At 48.9% G+C, this 27,867-nt stretch overlaps 1 protein-coding gene across 2 annotated transcripts in view; it reads left to right on the top strand.

The window, feature by feature from the left end:
- Positions 1 to 8,742: 8,742 nt before the first annotated feature.
- Positions 8,743 to 27,867, top strand: part of COG2 (component of oligomeric golgi complex 2) — a 33,281-nt gene continuing 14,156 nt past the window's right edge. Inside the window, exons 1-7 of one of the 2 annotated variants that reach the window (XM_081298054.1) lie at positions 8,743 to 9,160; positions 17,532 to 17,693; positions 18,606 to 18,671; positions 20,610 to 20,690; positions 22,265 to 22,368; positions 25,656 to 25,791; positions 26,703 to 26,882. In XM_081298054.1, the coding sequence (XP_081154180.1) occupies positions 9,089 to 9,160; positions 17,532 to 17,693; positions 18,606 to 18,671; positions 20,610 to 20,690; positions 22,265 to 22,368; positions 25,656 to 25,791; positions 26,703 to 26,882 (801 nt within the window). In that variant the 5' untranslated portion in view covers positions 8,743 to 9,088. The remainder of the gene's footprint in view (positions 9,161 to 17,531; positions 17,694 to 18,605; positions 18,672 to 20,609; positions 20,691 to 22,264; positions 22,369 to 25,655; positions 25,792 to 26,702; positions 26,883 to 27,867) is intronic. The other variant, XM_081298055.1, reaches the window with a different exon arrangement.

The raw sequence follows: 27,867 nt of genomic DNA, 5'->3' as shown, positions 1-27,867 counted from the left end.
TAGGCCTGCCTCAGCAGCGGTTCAGCTGGACCGGAGCCTCTGGGGTGCCTTCAAGTGCACAGGAAGAGCAGGCAACAGCAGGGCCCTGCCTGTGGGGAGCGTGGGCTTACTGTGGTTCTGAGCTGGGCAAGTGGCCAGAGAGATGAGAAAGGATGGAATCTGCCAAGTCCATGTTGATGTCCTCCCATGGGAATTAGCCCCAGCATTCACAGCAGCTCCACTCACATTGGCACTGAAGGCTCTGGTGGCTCAGTCCTCCACCCACTGCTGTTCCTCTCCTGCCCAAGTTATTCGTGCCCCCTCCCCTGGCACAGTGTTCGGCAGCTCTGTCCACAGGCGGGGACTTTCAGGCCCATTCTCAATTTACCACCTCCCCATGCCAGCATTTTGGCCATACCCAGGTCCACACCTACCCTGAGGGTGCCCTGTTGTGCACAGGCACCCAGTTCTTCCTGTGATGTACAGTAGACTGTTCTGGAGCTGACTCCCATCTGAACAAGAGGTGCTCCTGATGAGCATTCAACCTGACTCAGCACATCCCAGCCCCACTGCCACCAACCATCCCCACCAGCAATCATGTCACCCTCCACTGAGTCCCACCATCATGACCTGCACCTGATTTGGGGCACAGGGAGGTCTACAAGCCCAGAAGGAGAATTGGATTAAGATGCATTGACCTATTTCTGAGCCTGGAATTTGTTGCCGATCCACTGAGGGCTCATTTCCTCAATTCAGATAGATATCACAAGTGAGCAGAGTGGCCCTCCTTGAGGGTCATCAGCTCTGCATCTCGAGCACCAGGGGCTCAGCTCTTGGTGTGATAGACCCAGCCTGATTCCCTCTTAAAAGTGGAAGACATCTCACCACAAAGATATGAAAAGCTAATTTCAGCTTTACTATAAATTACTGCAAATTCTGAACTTGCTTGGAATGCCTGCCTGTGCCTTGAACTCACCCATGCCTGGCTTTCCCTGACCAGATGCAGCCCTCTCTGAAACTTTAGTGAGGCCTTATAAATATTGGTGTTCCCTGGCCAAATAATGACCCTCCTTGAGGCTCTAATGACCTTCATAAATTCTGATGTCGAGGCCAGCAAAAATATAAACTAGCCTTTGTGTAATGCTCCTCTGAGTTTTGTTGTCTGTAACCCCCCTTTGTGTAACTTTCTGGGCTGTAAAGCTGCAATGCTGTCTTGTTCCCATGGTTTTTGTTGAGAGAGGCAGCCCAGCAGGTCAAAATAATAAGCTTGCTTTAATTTGATTTTAATTGGAGTCAGTGTTCTTTTCTTTGTGTCCTGGTCTAACAGGTGTTAGTAGCCCTCCTTGCTGCTCTCCTGGCAGCTCACTGGAGTTCTCGCAGGTCCCAGAAACTCTCCATTCTGTGGCTACCCTCACGCTCACTGGCCACTGCTGCTGGCCACTTGCAGTGCTGTGCCCCTCATGTTGCCAGCTCCTAGTGCAACCAGCTCAGACTGCCCTGCCTGAGACAGGATCCATGAACATGCCAAACACAGCTCTTCAAAAGAGGGCCCACTTGGGCTGCAGGATAAGGGGAAGCAGCTCTGATGGGGAAGCGGAGCTGCTCACATAGACACAAAGGTGGACTTGCACTTGGCAGTGTCCTGTGGCTGACCACAGACTTTCTGGGGAGGGAGGAGCTCCTGTGGACCTGACTGGGGGACAGCTGAGGGGCTGCAGAAGAGTAGAGTCATCCGAGAGGCCACTGAGTCACCTGGATGGACACCAGAACAAAGCCACCACAACCGAAGCAGAGATCTCCAATGGGCCTTGGGGCCACAAGGCATGTGGGGACAGTCATGGCTGTTAAAGATAGAAACGTAGAATAAAAAGCCCCTCCTGGGGAGCAGAGGGCCCTTCTCCTCTGTCTCAGATTGGCGCCCAGGGTAGATATGGTATCTCATATTCATCAGTTTCAGGTATATCTGTAGCTGTCCCAGAATAAACTGCCCCAGAATTTAGCAGCTTAAAACAATAAATATTTATATAACTATTATCTCATAGTTCCTGAGGCTGGCATCTGGGGGCCCCTTATCTGGTCCCCTCTAGGTCTCCTATGGGGCACATGGGATAGCTAGGGCTGCAAATCTGGCGGCTGCAGCGTCCCCACCCAGGTTCACAGATAAGAGTATCGGCAAGCCTCAGTTCTTTGCAGACCAGCGGGCAGCCTCGACTCCTTGTCTTGTGAGCCTCTGTAGGGCTGCCTGCGTGTACTCAGCAGACAGGGACCAGGCAGACACATCCCCCACCACACACACACACACACACACACACACACACACACACACGGGGGATTGAGAAAAGGCAGAAGCACAGTTTCTTTTCAATACTTCTTGGATGTAAAGTGGCCTCATTTCTGCCGTCACTGTCACAGCATGAGGAGGGCTTGTGCAAGGTAGGAGGAGGTGGGGCATTCTGGTCCTCCCAAGCCCCAGCATGCTAACCTCTCATGCCCACTGGTGGGTCCTTGTTTCATCATCATAGTCCTCTTAGCGCGGTGTGAAGTAGCCGTACGCCTCAGGCTGTGCAGCCCTCTTCAGCAAGACACCAGGTGTATCTTCAGGCTTTGAGTGACTCCCTGGCTCCCAGCTCCTGCCCGCAGGTGGATGGCCCAGTGCTGCCTACCACCTGCTGCCTGAGCTCCAGGAGCACTCCACACCTCCCCAGGTTCTTATAGCTTTCCCTGGGCCCCTGTGGTGCTTGTGGTTCCGTGTCTCATGGTAACTGTGGAGTTTTCACATGTGCGTAGAACACATGCATGTAATATACACACCCTTGGTTGCTGTGTGCATTTAGAGGCCTGTTATTTTAAAGCATAATTTTTGACTCATCATAAAACAACAACACAAACCACCAAAACACCCTGCTGTCTTTGTACAAACATACACATCAAGCTCTTCAGGCCCCATGGGGCTGGTACTATGGTATCTGCTCACCTCCCCGTGTCTCCACCTGCCTGTCTCCTCATCCCATCTCCCTTCTCTCTTACCTGTCTCCTCTATCAATCATCCATCTGTCCATCTGTCAATCCATCATCCATTCACCACCTGTCTACCCATCTACTTACCTCCTTATTTATCTGTCAGTTGCCTACCTTTCTATCTCAGGAGTTGATGTGTGCTTGAGAGAAAAACAAAGCAGCACATGGGTCATGGAGGTGAGGTATAGGGAGCAGGCATTATTCCATTTAGGGTTGAGTCAGAAACGTCTCTCGCATGGAAGCAAAGACCAGGAGAGGACAAGGGCTGAGCATCTACATAAAGGCAGCAGCAAACAGGGTGGGACTGTGCCTGGTGTGTCAGAGGAAAGCCTGGGTCTCCTGGGGACAAGTGAGCCTCCTGGGGAGCATGCTGGGAGGCAGGCTGGAGAGGGGTGGGGAAGAGCCACCTGTGGATTCACACACAGCCTGCCCTGTTAGTTAGTTAAGACCTTCCTCAGGCCGCATTGAATGGGATTGAGGAGCAGGGGCAGGGCAGGGAGGCCATCTGGTTGGAGGTTTCTCAGCCTCAGTGCTGTGGACACTGGGGCTGGATAGCTGTCCCAGAGACGACTGTCCCATGCCTTGGAGGATGTTCACAGCATCCCTAAAACCACTGGAGGCCAGTGGCACCCTTTCTCCAGCTATACCAACCAAAAATGTCTCCATGCTTTGTCAAAAACACAAGAGGGAACAGCAGCACCCCTCAACCCCTGCTAAGACCCTCTGATCTGAATGAGAGGTGGTGCTGGCAGGGACCAGCGTGGCAGGTGTGCAGGTAATGAGGTGCAGCACGAGGTTGAGTGTGTTCTGGAGGGCTTGTGGGTGGTTAAGTGCGAAGAATAACCACGTGGAGGCTTTGGGCCTGGGCACTGCAGCAGTGCAGCGTTGACCAAGACGGAAGGATGGCCAAGGGAAAGTTCACTGGAAACCAGGACAGGATTTGGGACAGATTGAGTTTGAAATCTGCACTCAATCTGCATGGAGGCAACTATCAAGGAGTTGGATACACAAGTCTGGGGTCAGGGAATGTCCAGTGTGTGGGCATAAACTCCATCATTAGGGCTGAGAAAACCACCAAAGCCTAGGGCCAGACACACCTCTGTAGCAGTGAGCATTGGAGAGCAGGAGTGCTGGCCACATCTAAGCAGCCTCCTAATACCTGCCCCCAGCTGTGGCCTTTCAGTGGGGACCACACTCAGGACTTGCTTCTGACCAGTAGACCATCAAGGTAAGGGGCGGTTACTCCTGTGTTTATGTGAGGCACATGGCTGGATGAGGAAGCACAGGGCCAAGCTGTCCACCACCATGGAGAAGACAGCATGGCAGGGACTACCAGTGCCTTTAGAACCTGAGGGAGGCCCCAGTCAACAGCCACCCAGGGCTGGGCCCAGTCCTGCAAGAGCAAGGAGGGAATTCTGCCAACAACCTGAGCAGGTAGAGTTGATTTGATAGTGGAAAGGTTTGCTTTTATTTTCCCAACAGTGTCCCACCAGAGAGTGAGCAGAGAGGAGGGGTGTTTTAAGGATGGGATGTGGTGGGTGGGAAGCAGGCTGGGACATATGAAATGGGCATCTCCATCTGAGGGAGAGACATCAGAGTCTGTGGTGGTGCAGAGTACCATCTGGTCAACTGTTTGTGGTCAACTGTTTTAAAGTGCAACAGGTGTCTCAGGTGGGTGACTCAGCCCCAACTTTCTTGTATAAGCAGCTGGCATTTGGTGGAGCTACTTGTCCAGAAGCAGAATGTAGGAAGGCAAGCAGGTTCTTCAGCAAAGATGATGAGTTGACTTTTCAATGTGTGGAATTGGAGGTGCCAGCAGGATATCCAAGGGAAATGGCAGGGGACCTGGGTCTGGGGGCAGGGGAAGCATGCAGTAGGCACACCAGGAGCTCTGCTGGCAGCAGGTGGAGCCAACTCCATTGGTAAGGGCGTCACATGCTGCTATCTGTGCAGTCTTGCCTCTGCACAGGTTCAGAGTTCCTCAGGGTCAGAGTCTTGCCGTTGTTTACCAGCGACGAGTCCTTGCTTCTCCGAATGCTGAAGTATAACACCAGAGAAGCACGTCGAGGCAAGCGCAGAGTGGAAAGTGGAAGGCTTTATTGTAGCAGAAAAGACTTCTCCCCAGAGGAAGAAGGGGACCCAAAAGGCAGAATCCGTGAAAAGGGACAGGTCTTCCTTTTTTATATCAAAGGTCTTCTTTTAGTCCTTCCACATTCCTGTCCTTTTGTTTCCCTCTATCTTGCAGTGATAGAATGCTGGTGGGAAGGCCAAAAGGTGGGAGATAGGTAGACTGATGGGGCAGGGAGGTGTAATCTGGGCAGGAAGGGCCTGGGGTGGTTTGATTAGCCCCACTAAAAAAAAATTAGTTTGCTGGGAGCTACTTCATTAACAGTTCTTTAGGATGGGTTGGGGACTTGGGGACATTAACATTTCAATTTCCCCAGATATTGTTCTGGTTTTCCAGCTCAAATGGGACTCCATCTTCTTTACTCCATTCTTTATCATACTGGATATTAGACCCGATTTACCTAACTACACAAACTACCTATCTTTAAATCTGGCTTCAAGAGGACAGGCCTTGTGCCTCATTCACTTTAGCTTCCAATACAGTGCTGGCCACACAGAAATTCACTCCAATTTGATCTCTCTGCATGTTCACTTACTAGAATCTCATCATAGTTTATTATTTGAAATGCTGCTAAAAGGTAATTTGTTTAAATGAGGACTTTCATTCAAATGTAAGAGATGCTTGTAAAAATTTTACTTAACACACATTAAATGACAAGGGAACCAGTAATATATTAGCACGATGCCCAGAGGGAGACTCCAAGAGCTGACTCACATACAATCAGGAATCAAATGAGAATCGGAATGAGAATAGAGGATGGTGAACAGAGAAAATGCCCATGCAAGTTTCCAGAGCATGAGATTTTTTCGCATTTTTTAAAGTTTTTAGTAGAAAACCTGCCCCAAATGCAGGGCCTATAGATAGGTGAGTGTGGGAAGAAAGAAATGAGACCTGTCACAATGAAAAGAGGGAACTAAGAATTTTCTAAAGATGCAAAGTCAAAAGGGGGTTAATATTTACTTAGAAATGAAGTAGCAGGTGCATGCTTTATAAAGAAAGGAGAATATGAAGGGGAAAATGGTGGAATATAGAAGAGATTTAAAGTAATAGAAAAATGTATCAAGGTTCTTCTGAAAAAGGGTATAGATCAGAGGGGAAGAAAGCCAGGGTGCAGGTGGCTTATTTTGTCTCACTGATCAGGTACTTTACATGCATATTCTGGTTCACTCCTCCTACAGACACTGTACAATAGGCATTGTTGCTAGAGATGGTGCTCAAACACCCAACAGTAGACAAACTCCTAACAGCATAGACACTGGGAACCTGGAAGCCTGCAGGACCCTCCAGTGCTGGGTCAAAAGCTGCATGTGGTCAGGGCAGCAGTAGGCACTCATCAGGCTGCAGACAGGCTGTTCGATAACCTTTGAGGAACTGTTGTTTACCAATCTTTACAGCAGAAATGATTATGCCACCTGAATAGAGGTGCTGAGTGGATGTGGGGCCATGTCCTCTGGGCAGGGTTCAGCTTCCTCTCTGTTTCCTTTGTCTTCTCTAGGGTGCTCCACCAGCAGTAAGATCTTTCCTTCTGCCCCATCTTGGTGGGCTGTGCCATGGTCATGGCCTGTGGTTGCTCCTACTGAGTCTTGAGAGGAGAGTGGGCAGCAGAGAGCCCCCATTGCATCTAGTCCCCTCAGGTCTCCCAGGATTAGCACACAAGGCTGTACACATTTAAGGGCATTTGTTTGCTAAAGGCTTTGGGACTGTATCAGAAGGGAATGACGAAGACAGAAGGAGTGCAAGTTCTAGCTCACTGAGATTCCCACACAGACTTGGAGACTGAGTGTTCTCAGCACTTTACTGGGTCTTCCCTGCGTGCTGTCCCTTCCCTTGGCACTGGTACATGCTGCCTGTGTTTGCAAGTCACCTCCCACCAATAATGTGACTGTGTTAACGGGTAAGCCTCCCAGGGCCAGTCAAAATTGGTCATTAGAACTGCTGATTTTGTTAGTGATGTAGAGAGGCCCAATCCCAAGAGGCACTTTAAATTTATTTTCTACTGTGGCTGCCCCCAAACACCTCACAGCCACAGCCACATCAGACACCCCATGGTCACTGACTAGCTTTGGCTCTGGCAACTTCTGTCCAAATCTATTCCCTGTAACTATACCCACAGCTTCTCTGGGTGACTCTGTCCCTCTGCAGCCCCTTAGCTGTCCCCAATCTGACTGAGAGAAACCTATGACTAAGCAGGTCTGCAGCAGTTGCAGGACACTGCTCATGTGTGAGCCGGCCTTTTTATCTGTATAAGCAGCCTCCCCTTTCCACTATGCTGCTTCCCCTTGTGCTGTACCATAAACTCCAATTAAGCTTCTTTCTTTTTTTGCCTATTTGAGATTTCTAGCTTGAGTTGAGCAGGCTGTTCTGGTTGCACTAAGAACTGGTAGCAATGAAGTGGCTGCCACCCTGGGGCTATAGCATTGAGGGCAGCCAGCAGCTGTAACAGCTGGGAGTGATGGAGCCAGGAGCCACTAGCTTGGGAGCTGGAAGAGCTGTCAGGAGAACAGCAAGGAGGGCTGCAAACACCCAAAGCTGAGAGCTGCTGGTGCTCAAAGTAGGGCAGCTAATACTTGGGGAGCTTCACATAGTCTACCGTAACTTCTATCTAACTGGAGAAACAGTCCTCTTGTAATGCCAGATTCGTGGGACCCCAGTAGACCTCCAGGAGCCAAATCTGATGCAATCACACAAGAGTTTTTATTGCAAGCTCCAGCCTGGACTCACAATCATTCCCAACGCATCGGTCCCAGGGAGTGAGTCCCGGTCCTTTGTTCAGTGAGAATTTTTAGGTTTTGGGGGGGATACTCTATGCGTCACAACATCACACAGCAAATCATTTCACACCACGGGGAAAGTCAAACAACTCTAACATTGATTAGCACATTCAGTGGAGGGAACAAGCTGAGTAGGGGTGATTGGTTAGTATAAGAGGGGGATTCCCTTGAATTGATTGGTTTAGGCCGCAAGGGGTGTACCTGCTAAACTACATGGTTTCCCAACATGTTATCAACCACCATAAACTACTGGGGGGGTCATCTGGCATCCCAGGTATTTTCCCTGTTTCACACTGATTGGTGGTTGCTAGGGGGTTGCTATGGGTCTTCACCTAGCCTAACTGAGTCAGGGACACCTGGTGCCACAGATCTCTCCTGTTATTTGCAGACAAACAACTCAGCAGGGTGGGAAAGGCTCTGTGGGTTTTTCCAAGGTCAGGGGTCACGCCCCCTTCCTTAGGACAGGCCTTGAGGTAGAAGCTGCTGTTATTTATCTACAAAAATGGAGTCACATCAGTTTCTCACTCTGTGATGATAATGACATTTTGAGTTAGCAATGTTGTCTTTTTCCAACCCGAGCTTGAGGAGAAAGAAACAATGTGATATTTGGAGTCTGCTCTAACATACATTTCAGACCTGCATGTGGCCGAAGATTCTCTCACTAATAAACCTAAAGTTAAACGTGTGTTTCCCCCGTGCCCACAACCTCGTTGGCTTGGGAGCCTTGGGGCACCGCTCCTCCGGGAGTCCACACGCACATGCGCTATGGGCGGCACCCCTTTGCAGTGACAAGGTGCTAACGCCAGCCTTCCGATGGCGGATAGGGGCTCGCGGGCGCGGCCATACGCCACATGCGAGTAGCACGGATGCACTCGGGCTGGCCCGGGGCCCGCGCCAGGCGGACACCGCGCCGCAGAACCGGGTCCAGCCTGTTAAGCTGCAACCCAGCCGCCGCCGGGCCGAACTGTCGTAGGGGAGGCGCCCGCAAGGGCAAGCGCAAGGCTGCAGTGCCGTCCTCCGCCGCCGGGGACAGCACCGCCCGGAAGCGCCTGTTGCCCCGCGCCGCTCTTGGCGCGAGCCGGGCGTAGCCGCCCGCGGTGCCGCCATGTGGCGGAAGTGAGCCACGCGAAGGGGCGGGCCGCCGCGTCCGCCTGCGCAGTCCGGCCGGACTTGGAGCTGAAGGGTCGGCAGGATGGAGAGGCGCGGGATGAGCCTGCCCACTGGGCCGGATGCGCTGTGCTTCGACAAGGACGAGTTTATGAAGGTGCGCGGCTTGGGTGGCGGGGCCAGGCGGGGGCCGCGCGGAGGCCCTGCCGTGGCCCTGTCGTTGCCCGCCGGCCCGGCTCGGGCTCCCTGGGCGCTGCGCCGAGGCGCACCTACTTCCCCCTGGTGCACCCGCTTCCCCCGTGGTGCACCCCAAGCGAGGTTGAGGATAATTGCAGGGTGCTGACTGCAGAGAGAGGAGCTCTGGACAGGCCACCGGGGGTGAACTCCTTCGGGTTCCGCCTTGGAGCCGGCTGCGCTTGGCAGGAGCCGGCACGGGCCTGCCTGTTGGACGTACCTCTCGGGTTGTCTCAAACCGTCCAAAATGGGTGGCATTCGATTTCTTAAGATTGGGATTTTAGCCGCCATTCATAGCTAGTTTCAGAATTAGAAAGTCACAAGTTTGGGCTCACTTAGTAGACACCTAAAATGCCTCTTGTTCCACGTTCTTTGCTAACTCTTTCAAGGGGTATTGTTTTTTCTTCTTGTTTAGTTGGCCTGTCTCTTTTTGATACTTGTATTCGGTCCGCATCTCCCAAGCGCTGGTGTTCTAAAAGCCTGTGTATCCTCTGGAGCGCAGGTATCCACATGTGGGGCTTAGCTAGTCCCACTGATGCTGTACCTGTGCCCCTCCAGCGGATTCACACCAGGCATCTACTGAAAAGCATGATTTGAATGGAATTTCTGAGAGACTTCAGAGACTGCTAACTGACCCAGAAACCCGTTGTTCCACCCCCTGCTGAGAGCTGTCCTGAAAGAGTGGAAAGAACTGGCCACATCATGGGAGAGGTATCCTGAAGGAAGAAAAGACTGCCGAGATGAGGGGCCTTCTGACCTCAGGAATCTTGTTCACCTCTAGACTTCAGGCCCAGGACCAGCATCTTTTCTGACTCCCTAGTCCCACTGTCTTTCTCACTCAGAGCTGATAGATACTTTTGATAAATACAGCTTCAGAAAGTAGAAAGCACAAAATACAGGTCATAAAACAGATCTTGGAATTAGCAACAGGAATGCAAAAAGTTTCATATTTTTTCATGGCTCTTACACTTCTCAATATGTCCTGCAGTTTGTAGCTCTGATATATGTAATGACTTGCATGTAGAAGAAAATAAAAGAACAGCTTTTCTGTGTGGAATGTTGATATCCTAGGTGGAACTGGAAATTAAAAGTTATTTGCAATTCCTGTTTCCTTCAGGAAGACATGCATACAATTTTGTGGCAAAAAAGATATGTGGAGTTGCTGGGTGGTTTTTACATTTGTGCCTCATTTACATTTTTGTAGTGGTATAGGTATTATGCATGAAGTTAAGATGTCAGGTATGCATTAGCAGAGTTGAGGTTATTTGAAGTCCAGTCATTTGACTGGACATTAGTTTGCCTAAGATGGTGACAGCCTGCTTGGGCAATGGTAGCAATTGTTTATTCAGTTAGTGGACATTGACTGATTACCTCCTTTGTGCAAATCTAGATATGAAGGAGGAGGTAAGATTTGGCACCCAAAAATGTGCATCCAAAAACTTGCGTTTAGAGTAGCTGGAGTGTGAGAGCATATTGGAAAGTAGACTGGACTGGTAGGCAGGGTGGGGTTGCAAGTTGGAATGGGCCTTGTGTGATATTTGAGGAATTTGTGCTCCGTGCAATGTTCATTGTGGAGCTACAGTCAACTTTAAAGCGGGAAATTATGTAGTCACATTCGTGGCATTGGAGCTGATTAATAACAGGAGGCTACTTAACCCTTAGGGTTGGCAGCCGGTTGACAGGAAGTAGGACATAAGGCTCAGTGGTAGGAGAGAAGGTGGTATGCTAACAAGGACAAGTTAGACCCATGAACATGGGCATGCTTTTGAAATCACATCCTTCCTCTGTCTCCTTGTGTGACTTTACAGGCCATCAGATGGGTATATCCTCAGCTGCTGCTAACAGCCTCAATCCTACCTTCCCCAAGTGGTCTGGGGCTTGGCCTTCTGAACTCTGCACTGTTGCTGGCTGGCGTGTCCTCACCTTCACAGAACCTTCTTATCCCCTCCCCATGCCTTCCCATTGGTTTTCACACATGTGCTTGTGATTTAGTTTCTTCCCCTCGGTCCTCCACCTTCAGCTCTTCCCTGGAACCCTGGGCTTCAAAGTTGTCTTCCGGTTGTCACCTTTCACTCAAGCTTACTTCCTGCTGACTTACGGCCCCAGTATTCCTCTGCATAATTCTTACAGTCAGCGGATGTTGGTCCAGTACCTTTCCCATCTCCTTCCTTCACCTCAGCAGACCATTGCTTTTTCAGAGACACTCTCTGGTTTTATTTTAAATAGTCATTGTCCCTCTCATAGCCACTGAATGGCTGGCTACAGGCTCAGTCATGTGTTCTTTCCTTTTCACATACCTGGTGATGTGCTCCGTGCAGATTCACTGACCACCTGTAGGCAGGTGGTCTCTGGCATGTGTGTCTCCTGATCTCCAATACTGTGTACTCAGTTCCCTGATGTCCTTCTGGGGTAACCCTGCACCTCAAACTCAGCAAATTTAAAGCTGGATGTGTGGGAAACAGAGGAGTGAACTTCCTTCCCTTGAAGCCTTTTTACCTTCTCATTTTACCTGTCCAGAAAATGCTCTACCACCCAGCCAGAAGATGAGTGCTTCTTCTTTTTTTTTTTTTTTTTTTTAGTTTTAGGTGGACACAATATCTTTTTTTTCTTTTTTTAATGTGGTGCTGAGAATCGAACCCAGTGCCTCATGATGCTAGGCAAGTGCGCTATCACTTGAGCCATAACCCCAGCCCCAGATGAGTGATTCTTGACACCTCTTTTCCCCTTCCCATAGTCTAATCTGTTACCAGGCTTTATGATTTCACTTCTAAATGCCTCTTGAACTCATCTTCTCTCAATCTCCATGACCTTCTGAGTTACTGTTATTTTTGGCCATTGTACTCATGGCTGCTTCTGAGTTTCCTTCATCCCTTGTAGCCTTGTCTAGTCCTTTTTCTATAATACAGGCAAGATGTTCTTTTCAAAATGCATATCTGATCTTGCAAGTATACTGGCTGGTCTGTGTGCCTGGCCATGAGAAAACATTTCCCAAAACATTTTAGAATATTCCATAATAGTGCACTCATTCCATTGGCAGGTAATCCTTAATGGCGTGGAGTTTGTTTCAATGGAGTCTAAATCTGCCTGTGTTGAACTTAGGTCCTTTCTAGGGCCTCCCTCACTTGGTGGCGTTATTAGACCTCTGGACTGGCACTTCATACCTGTTTATTTTTAATATTTATTTCTTAGTTCTCGGCGGACACAACATCTTTGTTGGTATGTGGTGCTGAGGATCGAACCCGGGCCGCACGCATGCCAGGCGAGTGCGCTACCGCCTGAGCCACATCCCCAGCCCACTTCATACCTGTTTAGTGACATGAGAAATTGGGAGTGTCCTTGTGACTGTCACTGTCAGTAATATGTTAATGAATTAGTGGGAGATGAACCACTCTTTGAGACTCCTCAGTATTTTATTTGGATGCATTGTGAATATTGAAGCAAAAGTGTCCAGGGCCACCTGTTCGTCTTGGTGTAGTGACACTACTGATCGAATAGTGACAGCATGAGGTACAGGCTCCAGTTTCAGCTCCGCTGACTGCCCATGTGGCCATGCAGAACACTGGCTTCTTTGGGATATATCTCTTTGTTAGTATAATAGGGTGGCACTTATCTGATTAATATTTGCAGTTCCTTCCAGCTCTTGACATTCTGTGTTTTTTCTGAAAAAAACAAAAAAGGAAAGAAACTGGTACTCTTTTCTTGGTTTACAGATGAGGAAGCTGAGGCCCATAAGTGGTTCACCTCCCTAAAGTCACACCCCTAGTGAGGGCAAACTGGGGCCTCTGTCTGCTGACTCCCAGGCTTTGGCATTGGAGAAGTAGAAGCAAGGCACCTTGTCTCAATAGGAGGAGCTCAGGAGCCAGAGCTGAGCCAGAGCTGAGGTGCATGTGCCTTGTGAGCAGGGCTGAGGCCGAGGCCTTTCACTAAGGAAGGGAGTCTAGTTTAGCACGTCTGGTAAGCTGGCTTCGCCTATAAGTTAGACGCAGTGAGTGTGGCCAGAGGGGGAAGGTGGGCTGCCAGGCAGAGGATGCACAGAGCTGGAGACAGTGACGAAAGGGTTTGTATCACAGCTTCCATCAGCAAGAAGTGGAAGTATCTGCTGCTGCCCACTCTTGCCAGCATCTGATGTGTCCTGGCACCTTGTTTACCTTCCCAACTTCCTAAGAGCAGGTGATATCCAGCATGTTTTCAGATCTTTTCCCATTTTTAAATTACATTATTTCTTATTGCCCCCTTACTGATTGGCAAACAAAAATTGTATTCAGAAATGTGTCATGATGAGCAAAAGGTGCGACTTATGCAATACAGGGGGAGAAATAAAGAATGTCCACGTGCTTCTGCCCTAGTCAATACTTTATTCACTCAAATCACTCAATACAATTTCACTCTATAGGTTCTTAATCGAGAAAACGACAATCCTTAATGCTGGGCACTGTAATAGACATAATCAATTCACAGCAAAGAATTCTAGATTAATTCTAAGCACTGCAAACACACTTAATCATGACAGGCTCATGATAAACATTCCCTCTGCATGCTAAGTTCAAGTGTCCGATCTAAAGTCTCAAGTATTAGCAGATACACACTCAGACCGAGGTGATCAGATCAGGAACCAAGACAGGCTTCTCCTGGGGTGGAGCTGACTGAGGAGAGTGTCATAGGGAGAAGTTGTGACTCACCCCAGGGTCAAGATGTGACTGAAGAGTTTGAGAGCAGTGAGGAAGATGCAGAGGATCAGCAAACGATGAGAAGAGTTGGGATCTCAGTCCATGTCCTCATCAGGCCTCAGTGTGAGGGCATCAATGTTGGCTGGTTGAATGTCTCTCCATTTGCTCTATTATTTATACCAAATTTGGGGGCTTTTGACCCCCCTTTTCAATCCTTATCATCTGCCCCCTGGATCTCTTAGTGACATCATTTACCCTGGGGTTAAAACATCTGCTCTGGTGGTCCCCACCTTGATCTTTTCCACCTTTCCCTCTTATCCAGAGGACAGCCTGCCAGAGGCTTCATTCTGAGTTTATCAGGGTTGGGGAAGTGACTTGTTTGTGCCTGAGGGTCATGCTGGAGGGTTCCATTGGCTGTGCCTGGTGAGACTGCAGGTATCAAATTGGAGTTTTTAAAATGGAGTTGCTTAGGTTCAGGCCTAAGGTCATCCTCACAGAATGGTGTCCAACTTCTCTGATGCTTGTGAAGTGATTGCCATAGTCATGCTAGTATGACTACTGAGAGTCATACTACCCTTCTGTGCTGACTTTCCCCGTTCCTGTGGTCAGAGGGCGTAAGATCCACTCTTTGGAGCCAGATTGTTAAACTACAGTTATGCTGTAGGTTTGCTCTCTGGTGTGCGTTCATCTCATCCGTGAAGTCTGTACCCCTGGACCCCACCCACAGCCCTGATGCCCCCCCTTCTGCTACTCCTAGGTGCTGTATATAAGGGGGGCCATGCGGTACCTGTGTTCCTGTGTCTCGCATCACTGGCTTGCGTCCTCCGTGTCCATCAGCTTGGTGACAGATGGTAGGCTTCCCTTCCTTGCTGGGCAGGTACATGGTGTGCGCTGTGTTTGCCTGTGCCTTTACCTGGAGGTGGACACAGGCCACCTGTCATAGCTGCAGTGAACATGGCCTGCAGATTCCTCCAAGAGGGCCTTCATTTCCTTTGGATACGTCCCAGCAGTGAGTTGTTGGGTCCAAGGGTGGTGTTCTTTTACTTTTTAGGAGCCTTCATGCCGTTTTCCATATAGGCTGCAAGATTTTCTGTTGTTTCTAATACTTCTGTCTATATTTGGGGTTCAGCTCCTTTTTCAGGTATCTGTCCTGCCAATATTTCCCCCAAGCCTGTGTCTGTCTTTTCTATCACTGGACAGTGTCTTGTAGAGCAGAAGCTTTTGGTTTGAATGGAAGTCTAGCTTATCAATATTTTATTTCCTAAATTGTTTTTGGTGTTGTATCTAAAAAGTCATTGCTGAAGCCAAGATCATCTAGACTTTTCTCCTGTGTCATCTCTTAGAGGTTTTATAATTTTGTGTTTTAAGTTTAGGTCTGTGATCCATTTTGAATTATTTTTTTGAGAAAGGTGTAAACAGTTTATGTTTCAGCATTTATGTTTTTTGGTACTGAATTGAACCCCAGGGGCACTTTACCTCTGAGCCATATCCCCAGAGCTTTTTTTTTTTTAAATTTAAAAATTTTTTAATTTTAGCTATTGATGGACCTATATTTTATTTTTATATGTGGTGCTGAGAATTGAACCCCGTGCCTCACATATGCTAGGCAAGCACTCAACCACTGAGCCACAACCCCAGCGACCCCCACCCTAGAGCATTTTAAGTTTATTTTGAGACAGGGTCTGGCTAAGTTGCCCAGGCTGGCCTTGAACTTGCGAGCCTCCTGCCTCTGCCTCCCAATTGCTGGGTTATAGGAGTGTGCCATTGAGCCCAGCTGGGTTTTTTTACACATGGAGGTCCAGTTTTGCCAGCATCCCTTTTGAAGTGGCTGTCTTTCCTCCTGGTTTTGCCTGGGCCCTGTGTCAGCGATCTGCTTACTCTGTCTGTGAAGCTGTTTCTGGGTGCTCTGTTGTTACCCTGGTCTTTGTTCTTTGGCCAGACCCAGTGGTCATAGTGACAGTAGCTTTAATAGAAAGTGTTAAGGAAGGATGGTGTCTGTCCTCTGGATTTGCTTTTCTTCTTCAGAGTTGTGTTGGATAGTCTCAGTCTTTTGCCTTTCCAAATATGCTTTAGAATCATTCTATTAATAAACCCATAGTTCCTGGGATTTTGATTGGGGAAGAACCAAGTTAAGGATATTGAGTTTTTCTACTACCCATGAACTGGTATCTCTCTACATGTTTTAGGTCTTACATTACTTTCTTTCATTGGAGTTTTGTAGTTTTCTTCATGTAGATCTCATGCAATTTGTTAAAATTGTACTTTGTGTGCTAATGTGAGTATGTTGTGCTTTTTTGTTGTTGTTGGGGTTACTGGGGATTAGACTCAGGGCACTCAACCACTATTTTGTATTTTCTTTCTTTAGAGATAGGGTCTCACTGCGTTGCTTAGCACCTTGCTTTTGCTGAGGCTGGCTTTGAACTCTTGATCCTCCTGCCTCAGCCTCTGAAACTGCTGGGATTACAGGCATGCGCCACCACGCCCAGCTGTGTTGTGCTTTTACTTTCAATCCACTTGTTCCCTGCTGGTCTATGGGAGAACAGCTGTTTTTTTTTTTTTTTTTTTTTTTTTTTTTTTTTTTTTTTTTTTAATATTTGCCTTGCAACTTGCCTTGCTACCGTTGTGAATGAGTTCCAGGGGCATTGTTGTTTTGGTTGGTTTCCTTTGGGATTTTCTGTACCATTACATCATCAGAGCACAAAAGCAATTTTATGTCTTCCTTCCCCGTCGGTACATCTTGTATGTCCTTCTGTTATCTTATTTCCATAGCTTAAACGTGGGAGTATTGAGCAGGCTAGTGAGAAGGGCCATTCCTGCCTGTTCCCCATCTTAAGGGAAGGAGTCTAGGTTCTCCCTTGACAGAAGTTTAGCTGTGGGTTTTTTGTAAGTGTTCTTTGTAGAGTTGAGGGAACTTTCCCATCTTGTTTCTGGTTTTCTGAATGTATTTGTCATGAGTGGTGTGGATTTGTCAAATGCTTTTTCTGCATCTGTTAATATCACATTTCTCTGTTGATGTGATGGATTAATAGATTTTTTGATGTTAAACCAGCTTTACATATTATTGTTATTAATTTTTTGAGATGGAGTCTTGCTGTATTGCCCAGGCTGACCTCAAACTTCTGTATGCAGACTTCTGTGTGCCACAGACACACTCAGGTGGTGGTGCTTGGGAGAAAGTTACACACAGGCCTGCATATTAAGGTTATGTGTGCACACCTGTGTGTTTGTGGTCTGGGAAAAGGTCTGTAAGGAGGTAAAGCTCAGTGTTAAATAGTGACAAAGTACACATCAGTAGTGCTAAACCCTAAAGCTTGGAAGTTGGTTGATTTTTTTTAAAAATCCTTTCTTGCATTGCACATTTATCACTTATAAAATTCAGGAGAAAAAAGCTCTTTCTGTTTTGAGAAGCATCCAGCTGAAATATCATCTTGAAAATAGTCCTCTGTAGAGTTGAGGCCACAGAGGAGTTTTTGGTTGGGCCCCTCTGGGCACCCTCATGAGGTGACCAACAGGTGCTCCCTCGGCACAGTGCTGGCTTGCAAGTGACTGGAGTGCTGTCTCTACCCTCTGCATAGGAAACTTGGGGATACCGCAGTCACTCTTCCCTCTCGTGGTTTTACTTTCCAGGAAGATTTCGACGTCGACCACTTTGTGTCTGACTGCAGGAAGCGGGTGCAGCTGGAGGAGCTGAGGGATGACCTGGAGCTGTACTACAGGCTGCTTAAAACAGCCATGGTGGAGCTCATCAACAAGGACTACGCTGACTTTGTCAACCTTTCCACAAACCTGGTAACAGAGCCTCGGTCCCTGTTGTGCGCACACGTGATTTCTCTCATGCGGAGTGTGCTTAGAAATCTTTTAGTGGTAGAACTGGACTTCCTTGGTGTACCTTCTTATTTATAATTCCTGCTTAGCTAGGACTTGCCTCCTGCTTGTCCTGAGCAGGTGTCAAGGCCCAAGAGTGAAGGTACCAGGGCGGAATAGTGGCAGCTGCTGATGGCCCCAGGAAAGTGCACTGGAACCAGCTAGTTTGTCCTCAAGGAAATGTTTAGTTTGCTTTCAGATACGTGTGCTAGCTAGAACCAAGTTAGCAGTGGTCACTAGGAATCTCCAGGAGGCTTGATTTTATAAACTGTGAGAAAGGTTGCACTGAGTACGTTAGTTTGTAAAAGTAGTTTAGAAATGCTTGGGTTTTAATGCTCCCAAAATTTGCCTTGTAGTCTTCTTGGTCATATTTTATTTTGCTCTTAAATCTATGCATGGAAAGAGGTACAGAAAGTAAACACCTCCATGGAAATTTTGAGAGGCATTAAACTGAATGAGCCACACTGGTTTTGGGAAACACACTACGGGCTAAACCTTCAGTGGGATTAGAAACCCAGGAACTTTACTCCTGTCCTATTTAATTCAGATTTTCTCAAGTCAAGCTGTTGTTCATCTGTCTCTTATGCCAACTGGTTGGATGTCGTAAGTTCACCTCCAAAAGTTTTCAGTCATTAAGAACTTTCATCCAGAGGCAGATGTGCGAAGGGAGCCCTTTGTTGATGATAACTTCCCTTACCTCTGTGGATTTCACATGTATAAGCAGATTTTTTTAATAAGATTTTTTTTAAAAGTCTAGTTCTTCTTCGACCATTAGATAGATGCTTACCACCACTCTTGTCTGTGAAGTGTTTGTGCCATGGTGTCTTTTGCCCTTAGGTTGGCATGGACAAGGCCCTCAACCAGCTTTCTGTGCCTTTGGGACAGTTACGAGAGGAGGTTCTGGTAAGTCCCCAAATGACATTAAACAGTCTACCCAAAGCATGATGTGCTGTTTTTGAATGATCAGAGATTACAGAACTCACACTCAAAAAAGTAGGAATAAGTGGTTCTTTTTGTTTGCATGTGATAGTGCAACCTAAAAAAAAAAATGTTTGATTTGAAGGTGACAGATTCTTAGAGTTAGCATTAAAATGTGGGAAGAAGGAGGCTTTTTGAAAACATCTCCTTAATAAGCAGTCACCAGCTTGCAAGTGCACTGTGTTTTAAACATTTGTGATTGTCCAAGTGTTTCCCCAACTGATATTTCATGTGTGGTTAGGTTCCTAGAGTAGCTCACAGAAGCCATTTAGCCCAGTGCAACTGAGGATGATGTGAAGTTAATATAACCCTAATAGACATGGTGTTTTTATGTTTCTCTCAGACCAGGCTGGCTGTGGGAATGGGACTCCCCACCTCTAGCCATGAACAGTAGAGGGGCAGTTCTGGCAGTTTGCCCTTAGATTGGCATGGACAAGGCCCTCAACCAGCTTTCTGTGCCTTTGGGACAATGGACATGCTACCCTGTCCTCTACCCTTGGGCCACCTTCCCGTCTCTGTCAGTTCCCAACTTGGGCCTCACATAACAGATGAGCTGTCACAGGCTTGGTGCACTACACTGTCATTTCCTGTGTGGACCACTGGGTTGTGTGCAGCCAGGACTGCCTGTGTACTGTCCCTAAGACAGTGCCTTGCACATGGTCAGCTCTGAGATACAACATGAGGAGACTTTGAGTGGCTGTGTGGGGCTGGGAAGACAGAATAAGGTCCACAGGAGGAGGCCAGAGAGAATTCACTTCTAGAGAAGTCCTGATCTTTGTCTTGAACATTTATATTTCATTTGATTTTTAAAAAGTGTGTCAAGGTAGCTGTCTGTGCAGTGGTCCACTGCTAGATTCCACACCCTCCTTGGCTCCCTAGACTCTTCTGTCCAGCCTTGTGGATGGGCCTTTCCTGAGCCTCCATCTCATCTGTCACCCTCCTGACTTCTGCTCTCACTTGCCACCTGCCAGCACCCTGTCCTCATCTTTTCCCACAGCTTCCCCTAGGGTTTGGCATAGACTTTTGCTTCCTTTTTGAAGCTGCTGTAAGATTCTGAGGTCCCTGAGAGCTGAGACTGTCTTTTCTGTTGCGTTTTCATGTTTTAGTAGCTGACATTCAATGGGAAATTCCTAATGTTTGTTGAATTAATGGATTTACTTTCCTGTAGAACCTTCGGGATCTGTCCTGTTTATCATGGGGCTTCCTCATTTTGGTCCTATCCCTGATGATCCCTTGCTTGGCTTGAGTCATCAGCTTCCGACCTGACCTGTTTTTCGGACTGTGACCTCTCCCTTTTCCTGGCCATCCATTCAGGCTTCTTGACTCATGAATTTCTCCAGAGGCCATCCTTATCACAACTTGTCAGTGTCAGAGTGAATAGGAGCTGGTCCAGAGACCTGTCTGGGCCACGCCCTCCAAAGCCAGCCCCTCTCTGAGTTCTGCTCTTCTCCCCCAGGCCTGTGGTGCACTTGGGTGTGTGCCTCGCAGGCGTGGGTGTCTGTCCCCACCTGTCTTCTTAGGCCCCTCTGTGCTCAGCAGCGCCCGCAGGCTCCTTGGGTCTGCCTGGTCCCCAACCTCTTCCAGAGGCCCAGGGGCTGCCAGGTTTACCCTCCCTGCCCTGACTGCCTATGCATTTGTCCTACCTGGGTTATTTTATTTTGGCAGTTACTCCAGTGTGACCGTGGTTTCATGTGTCACTTTGCCTGAGTAACCTGACAACAGTTGTGCCTACTACTTTGAAATTCTGTCAGTATCTGCACAGTCCTTGCCTGTAGACACTGAGTCCTTTGGAAATGAATTAAGTGTGTAAATTTCGTGATGATACAAAACAGTTTTTTCAGTACATCCTCTTCATTGTTTTAGAGTCTTAGGTCATCTGTCAGTGAAGGGATTCGGGCAGTGGATGAACGAATGTCGAAACAAGAGGACATTAGGAATAAAAAGGTAAACCCTGACACCTGACCCCAGAGCCTCCACTGCTCGTGCAGCTGTAGTTGCTGGACTGTGGGGCCTGTGGTCTAAGGCCTTGGTGGGGAAGACCATGGTGTTCCTCCAGCTCAGGGATCTGCGGCCCGGCCACGTGCTGAGGGACAGTGCCCAGGCCTTTCTCACTCCTGGTCTGTTAGGTCCTGTGGTAAAATGGGTGAGGAAAGTAAGGACTTTCTAAAAGGAAATTGCGTATTGCTCTTGTGCTTTATTTGTGGGGCCATTAACATTTTTTTTTTTTTTAAAGAGAGAGGAAAGGGGGAGAGAGAGAGAGAGAGAGAGAATTTATTTATTTACTAATTTATTTTAGTTCTCGGCGGACACAACATCTTTGTTGGTATGTGGTGCTGAGGATCGAACCCGGGCCGCACGCACGCCAGGCGAGCGCGCTACCGCTTGAGCCACATCCCCAGCCCCCATTAACATTTTTAAAGAAATATGTGTCCAGCCAGCCCTGTGCCCCACTGCCATCTTGTACTTTTCAGTCACATTACCTACTAAAGACAGAGGACAGAGTTTCCGAGGCGCCCGAGTGGTTGTATGTTAAAATTCCACTTTTTTTCAGAGGAAGAAGCTGGCTCAAGGGCGTGAAGCCTTCTGAGCAGGGGAGCCAGCCACTTCCCAGCATTATCCTCTTGCCTTTTGGAGGTGCGAGAGCACTCTTGCAGCATCCCCCCAGGCTGCCCCTGTAGGCTCCTGCTTTGAGGAGGGGGTGCCTTGCTTCAGGCCTGCCCAGTCTGGCTGTTCTCCCTGTTGTGTCACGGCTTGGGCACTGCCTTCTCTGTGCAGTGGCTCTGGGTGAACTTGAACTTTCTTTGTGATTTTTTTTTTTTTTTGATCGTCAGTCATACTGGCTGAGTTAGTTGGATTTAAAATTTGTAATTCTCACCCTGGAATATGCTCTGCCCGGAGCCTGATTTGGAGACCTTTGAATCCAAATGGTTCTCCTGAAGGCCCCTCTCAGCTTTTACAGCTGAGAACGTAGCGCCTCTCTAGGAGAGCTCCTGTTCCTGTGGTTCTGCTGTTTTTTGTTGTTTAAAATTTGGTGCTGAGGATGGACCGTGCTAGGATGTTCATGCTAGGCACTGTCTGCCCTGAACCACCCAGCCCAGCACCCGTTCCTTTAGGAATAACTGTATCTCTAGGTGTCTGTAATGAATCGACCTTGAGTGTGTGGGTGATTGTGAACCAAAACAAAACATGAAGAGTGGTCTCAGGAAAATGAATGTAGCACCAAAAGAAAGGTTGTTTAAGATAAGGAAAGTAGAAAGGAAGAAGGATGCAGGTTTGGGAAAGCAGTGACATGTCGTGTTTGTTTAACTGTAAACTAATAGTGAAATGTGCTGGTTCTGGAAAGCCAAGGTGAAGACTTGCTCTCTGGGGAATTCGGTGTGCTATGGAAGTTGTAAAGACGTGGAGGCTCTGAGTGTCCTGTGTTGGCCTGCTCTCTGCCTCCTCTTACGCGGGGAGACATGGAGGTTGTGATGAAGCATGCTGGTGACTTTCTCTTTGCCTGATGTTCACTTTCATAGATGTGTGTGCTGAGGCTGATGCAAGTTATTCGATCTGTTGAGAAAATTGAAAAAATCCTAAATTCTCAAAGTTCTAAAGAGACATCTGAACTAGAAGCAAGCAGGTAAGTATTTTTACTAAATACTTCACACCCAGGCTGGAGATTTTTTGGAGTTAGAATTCATTTCCTCTGAGGGGAAAATCCCATAAGAAAATCCAAGTCTCTAGCTTAGTGGGGTTTTTTAAAAAATTTTTTCTTTTAATATTTTTTAAGTCATCAATAGATCTTCATTTTATTTATTTATATGTGGTGCTGAGAATTGAACCCAATGCCTCACACATGCTAGGCAAGAGCTCTACCACAAGCCATAACCCCAGCCCTGGCCTAGTGTTTTTAATAGTAGCTCAAGAAAAGTGGGGTGCCAGAGTTGACAGGCCTGGAGGCTGCAGGGCGCGGTTCCCGCCTGCCTTTCTGGGGCTCAGGCATTGTGCTGCTGTGGAAGGTTTTACCTCTGAGCTGCTCACCCATGAACTAGCGGAGTCCTGCTGATCTGCGGAAACCATATTTATCTTAGCTCTCCTTTTTCAGTAGGCCAAGGCATTGCCATTGACGTGTCTCAGGTCAGCATGCCTGTGTCATTTAGGAGCAGGACAGTACGTTGTGATTGAAGTTAGACGATGAAGTGGAAACTCCCCACTGGATACAGAAAGCCTTTTCCTTGTCACGCTATCGCTGTCTGTACCGTCCATTCTGAGTTTCACACCAATGGGCAGATGAGTGACTCAGGAATGAGTGGTATAGGTCCTGCAGACCCCAGAAGGACCCCTGCAGGAAGGTCCTGGGTGCAGTGGGAGGACACAGCTTGGTGCTGCACACCAGCCAGGCTGAGTGCCGCTTATGCAGTGAGGCTGCACTGCTGGAGCGCCACCTGAGGCTGGGGGCAGCTGGCTGGCGCCTGTACCTCACACCTCGCAAGCCCTCAGTCCTGTTGGCAGCCACTGCCCTTCCCTAGAAAGCTGGGACCAGCTGCTGGGAGGCCACCATGACCAGATAGAGCCGGTCGTCCTGTAAAGGCCTGCTCTTGCCTTCCAGGAACCTTGTCTCAGATGTGGAGGGCCTTAGGACAGCTGGCTCCTGCCTCTCAGCTGAGGAGGAAAGTGTGCTCCAAGACCTCACCTGCTCAGGCAGGGTGTCTAGGGAGTGGTCAGGGCCTGCAGGCCTCTACTGGTGCTTCTGCTCCTTTGCGTCACTTGTGTTGTCACCTTAGCACTGAGAACTCAGTGGCATCTTGATTGTCCTTAGCTCCTCTGCCTGCTCTCTTCCCACTACAGTAATAGCCCTCCACCTGTGCCCTCGCACGGCCCCCCAGCCCCTGTTCTGCCCGCTCTCTGTCTTTGTCTATTCCAGCTGTTCCTCCTCCAGGCTGCATGTCCCCTTTGATGCCAGCTTTGCTGGTGTCAGTCCTCAGGGCTACATTCCTTGTTTGCACTCTCTGGGTACCTTTACCTGCTGTTTTGGTCTTGACCACCCTTGAGGGCTGGGCTCTTTGCTCTAGCCTTAAACATGGTCAGCCCAAACCACTGGAGTTTCCTGTCTGTTCTGCAGGCTCCTCGCATTGATCTTGTTGAAAACTGGACTTGTGACCCTTCCCTACCTCTTTCGACCTGCAAAACACTCTCCTCTTTCTTCTCTTGTTTCAGGAAACAGTGCCTCCTTTCCCCAGGACCCAGCCTGGAGTCCTCGGGGTTCACTTTCCCTTTGTCCCTCCCCTCCTCTCCTCTGGTGCACTAGGTAGTCCTGCAGCGGGTGCGGCTGCCTTGCCTTGCAGACCTGGAGGTGTTTGTCTTTTTCTTGCCTCCCTCTCCTGCTGCCTCTTTCAGGCTTGGCCTCCTGGCTGGCCATTCACCTTCTCTAATGCACTGACCCTGAAGCTGCCCATCTGGTTTTTCAGATTGGTCCAGTTGCAGCTCACCTTTGACCTCCTAAGCCCCTCTTGGCCACTTCTGTACTGCTGTTTGGATCTACCATGGTTCCCTGATGGTGAACCCTGCTGAAGTGCGTTCCACAAGTTACCTGTGGCTGTCTGTCTTCCAAGGCTTCCTTCACTTTCGCCCCCTGTGGTCTGCCTGATTCCTTTTTGTGTCTTCCACATCCAGCTCACAGCATGCTTAAGGTGTAGAGAGGTGGTTGTTTAAGATACTGTGCTAACTGCAGAAACACTGTGCATTTGTTTTTTAAAATTCACTTGTCTCTCCTGCCTTGGATACTGTCGTTCCCCTGCTGTCTTTAAACTTGGGCCCAGTTGGGACTGTAGTGAATGTCCCAACAAGACACTGCAAAGGTTACCTTTTATAGGCTGGACTGCAGGATTACTTCCTCCAGGAGGTCGTCCCTGACCTCTCAGATGCTCTGTGCTTCCAGCAGTCTCCAGGGAGCTTCTCTGTGGGTTGGAGCCATGGACTAAGTTGCATGCTTTCTCATTAGACTGTAAGACCCCTGACATGAGGCCAGGCTTCCCTCTTTACACCTGCCGTGTAGAACCAGTGGTACCTAAGGAGAGCTTTGAGACCTCACTCACTGGTCCCTGGGTGCTCTCCTGTACCTTCCCTGGCAGTGTCCATCCTAATGCAGCAGATCTGAGCTCTTGTAGCTCTGGGTCACCTTCAGAGACATCAGCAAGCCTTGAGCTATAGAGAAGGTGCAGCCAGGGCATGTTAGTGACTGGCGAACATTCCCGCAAGGTGTCCCCAGCCAGGGCATGTTAGCGACTAGCAAGCATTCTCGCAGGGGGTCCACTCTTCTCTGTCTGGACAGGACCTTCTGTGTGTTTCTGCTCACTTGCCACTTGTCCAGTGGAAGTACCTTGGTATTTCTCCTTTGCTGGCTTCCTCCTCTTGAGTGGTGTTGACACTCCAGTGTGTGTTTAGAGACAGAAGTGCATTTATCACAGATAGATATGGCCTGACGCAATGAGTGTCTTTAGGACCTGGAGCAAATAGCTCGATTGCTATTTTGCTGTGCATAACTTAATTTTAAAGTAAGCTATTACATAAGCTTTGGGCATTTTACAAATATTAGAGGTATTTCAGAAGAGGGAAGAATGAGCAGGTAGAGAACAGGAGAGGAACAGGTAGGAGAGGGAGAGAGAGAATGGAGGTTGGGAATGGGAAGCTTGGGAAAGGTGCACCTCCATGGGCTGCGCAGCCCTGTGGCTTTACACTTGGCCTGTGCTGGACTCGTTGCCCACCAGCGGCCAGCTAGAATGCACTGTCCTGTGGCCCAGAGAGAGAGAGAGCAGACTGATGGCAGGGAAACCTGGCTTTGACCTTGTGACAGAGTGCCCATGGTGCCACGTGACAAGCTGGGCGGTGGCACACTGCTGTCTGTGGTGCTCTTCTGTACCTTCCCAGGCATCAGGCTCTGCTTATCGTCCCCAGCCCCCTGCTGACTGGACAGACCTTGGAGAGGATCGCCACAGAGTTTAACCAGCTGCAGTTCCACGCGGTCCAAAGCAAGGGCATGCCTCTGCTGGACATGGTGAGGCCGGTGAGTCATGGCTGCCTCTCAGCCCCTAGCCTGGCATCTGCAGGGTGGTTGGTTAGTTTGGGGATGTGCCTGTGCTGGTTTGGAACTAGTCTTGACTTCTTGTTGATTTTGGGTTTGGGGGCCTTTCTTCTAAGTATCATATGTTATAGATCTTGTGTAAGTTTCAGTCACATTTCCTACATTAAAAGAGTAATGATTCTGAATTTTATGTCATTTGATGTATGTTATAAGACAGCTGTAATTTTTCCGGTGTCCTTGATTGGACTTTAAGTCTGTAATGTTTATCAAAATTGTTTGCTTTGCAGCTTTAGAGAAAAACAACCTTTTCTCATTCTGCAATTAGGACTATATTCTTTTTTCTAAATATTTTTTAGTTGTAGATGGACACAATACCTTTATTTTATTTTATTTTTAATTAATTAATTTATTTTTCTTTTTGGTACTAGGAATTGAACTCCGGGGCATTTGACCACTGAGCCATATCCCCAGCCCCATGTTGTATTTTATTTAGGGACAGGGTCTCACTGAGTTGCTTAGCACCTTGTTTTTGCTGAGGCTGGCTTTGAACTCGCCATCCTCCTGCCTCAACCTCCGGAGCTCCTGGGGTTACAGGTGTGCGCCACCATGCCCAGCTTATTTGTTTATTTTTTGTGGTGCTGAGGATGGAACCCAGTGCCTCGCACATTCTAGGCAAGCACTCTGCCACTGAGCCCCAGCCCCAGGCCAGGTCTCCATTCTTTGGTGAACCAGAGATAGACTCACAGAGAGACTGGGGCAGAGGGGAGTTTGTTCTTACGCCCCAGGAAATGTCAGTGTTTAAGCCTCACACATCCTTATTGGGGTCAGACACAGTGGCGTGCGCTGGAGGTGTAGGAGTGGTTCTGATGGGGCTGTCCTGCCGTTGCCCACAGCGGATTGCAGGCATCACAGCCGTGCTGCAGCAGTCTCTGGAGGGTCTCCTGCTGGAAGGGCTGCAGAGCTGCGACGTGGACGTCATCCGGCACTGCCTGAGGACCTACGCCACCATCGACAAGACGCGGGATGCTGAGGCCTTGGTCGGCCAGGTCCTGGTGAAGCCGTACGTAGATGAGGTGCGCCCTGCGCACACGGAGAGCAGTGCTCTCTGCCCAGTGCTCTCTGCCGCTGCTCTGCTGGGGGCTGGGAGGATGCTGGTGCACCAGAGGTCTTCCTGTGAGGGGCCCTGTCACTGCAGGCCAGCCATGAGGAGGCCAGTCCTGTCTGCATACCAGTGTGCCCCAGCACGCTCTGTGGTGTTCTGGTGATGCCACAGCTGAGGGTCCTCCTCATTGGGAAGGGATATCACCATGTGCTTCAGCTCTGGTGTGGTTAGTCAGTAGTGCCCCCGTCAGGTTAGACAGCGTTTGAGCCAGTGGTCTCGGATGGAAGCCCCAGGTAAACTGAGGGCAGCACTGGAGCATGGGAGAAGGCAGAGACAGGGAGGCAGTGGTGGTCCCCCAGGTGTGCAGGGAGCAGGTAACACTTGGCCCCCCAAAATACGAAGGAGTGTGCTGAGCCAGGAAGGCAAGAGGAAGACCCAAAGTGCCCTGCTGACTGGGTCCACTGCTGTTGGGGCCTCATTGGAGACAGGAGGGAATGCAGGGGACAGACCACTCGCAGTGTGTGGAGCCTGCCTCTCACTGAACATTCTCTGCTCAGCAAGTGCAGGATGTGCGGAGGTCATGCTCAGTGACCTGAGGGTGAGAGTTTTTCATTCTGACTCCCAGCCTCATGCCAGTATTCAAATGGTGACATGCACTTTCTCCCACCCCTGGCTCACAGCCTGCCCTGAGCTGAAGGAGTACAGAAGAGGCCAGGGCAGGACAGTGAGGCTCTGTAGGGAATCCTGTGCTTTGGCTTAATGCTTTCTTAAAATAAATTATTTTCTTTTAAGTTTAGCAGGAAACAGGTAAATGTGGGGCTTGCCTGGCTTAGGTCAGTCCCCGTCACCTGACCCCATCACCTGGCCAACATTGCCCATGGTCAAAGCCACAGCTGTGCCTTAGAAACTGACCTTGAGTGTGACTAGGTTTACTGTTTAGAATCAGGCCTGTTTTC

The sequence above is a fragment of the Spermophilus citellus genome, assembly GCF_964194105.1.
Source record: "Spermophilus citellus genome assembly, chromosome: 6".
NCBI classification, from domain to species: domain Eukaryota; kingdom Metazoa; phylum Chordata; class Mammalia; order Rodentia; family Sciuridae; genus Spermophilus; species Spermophilus citellus.
The sequence above is the reverse complement of the archived record's forward strand: the minus strand, read 5'-3'. Positions and strand labels throughout refer to the sequence as shown.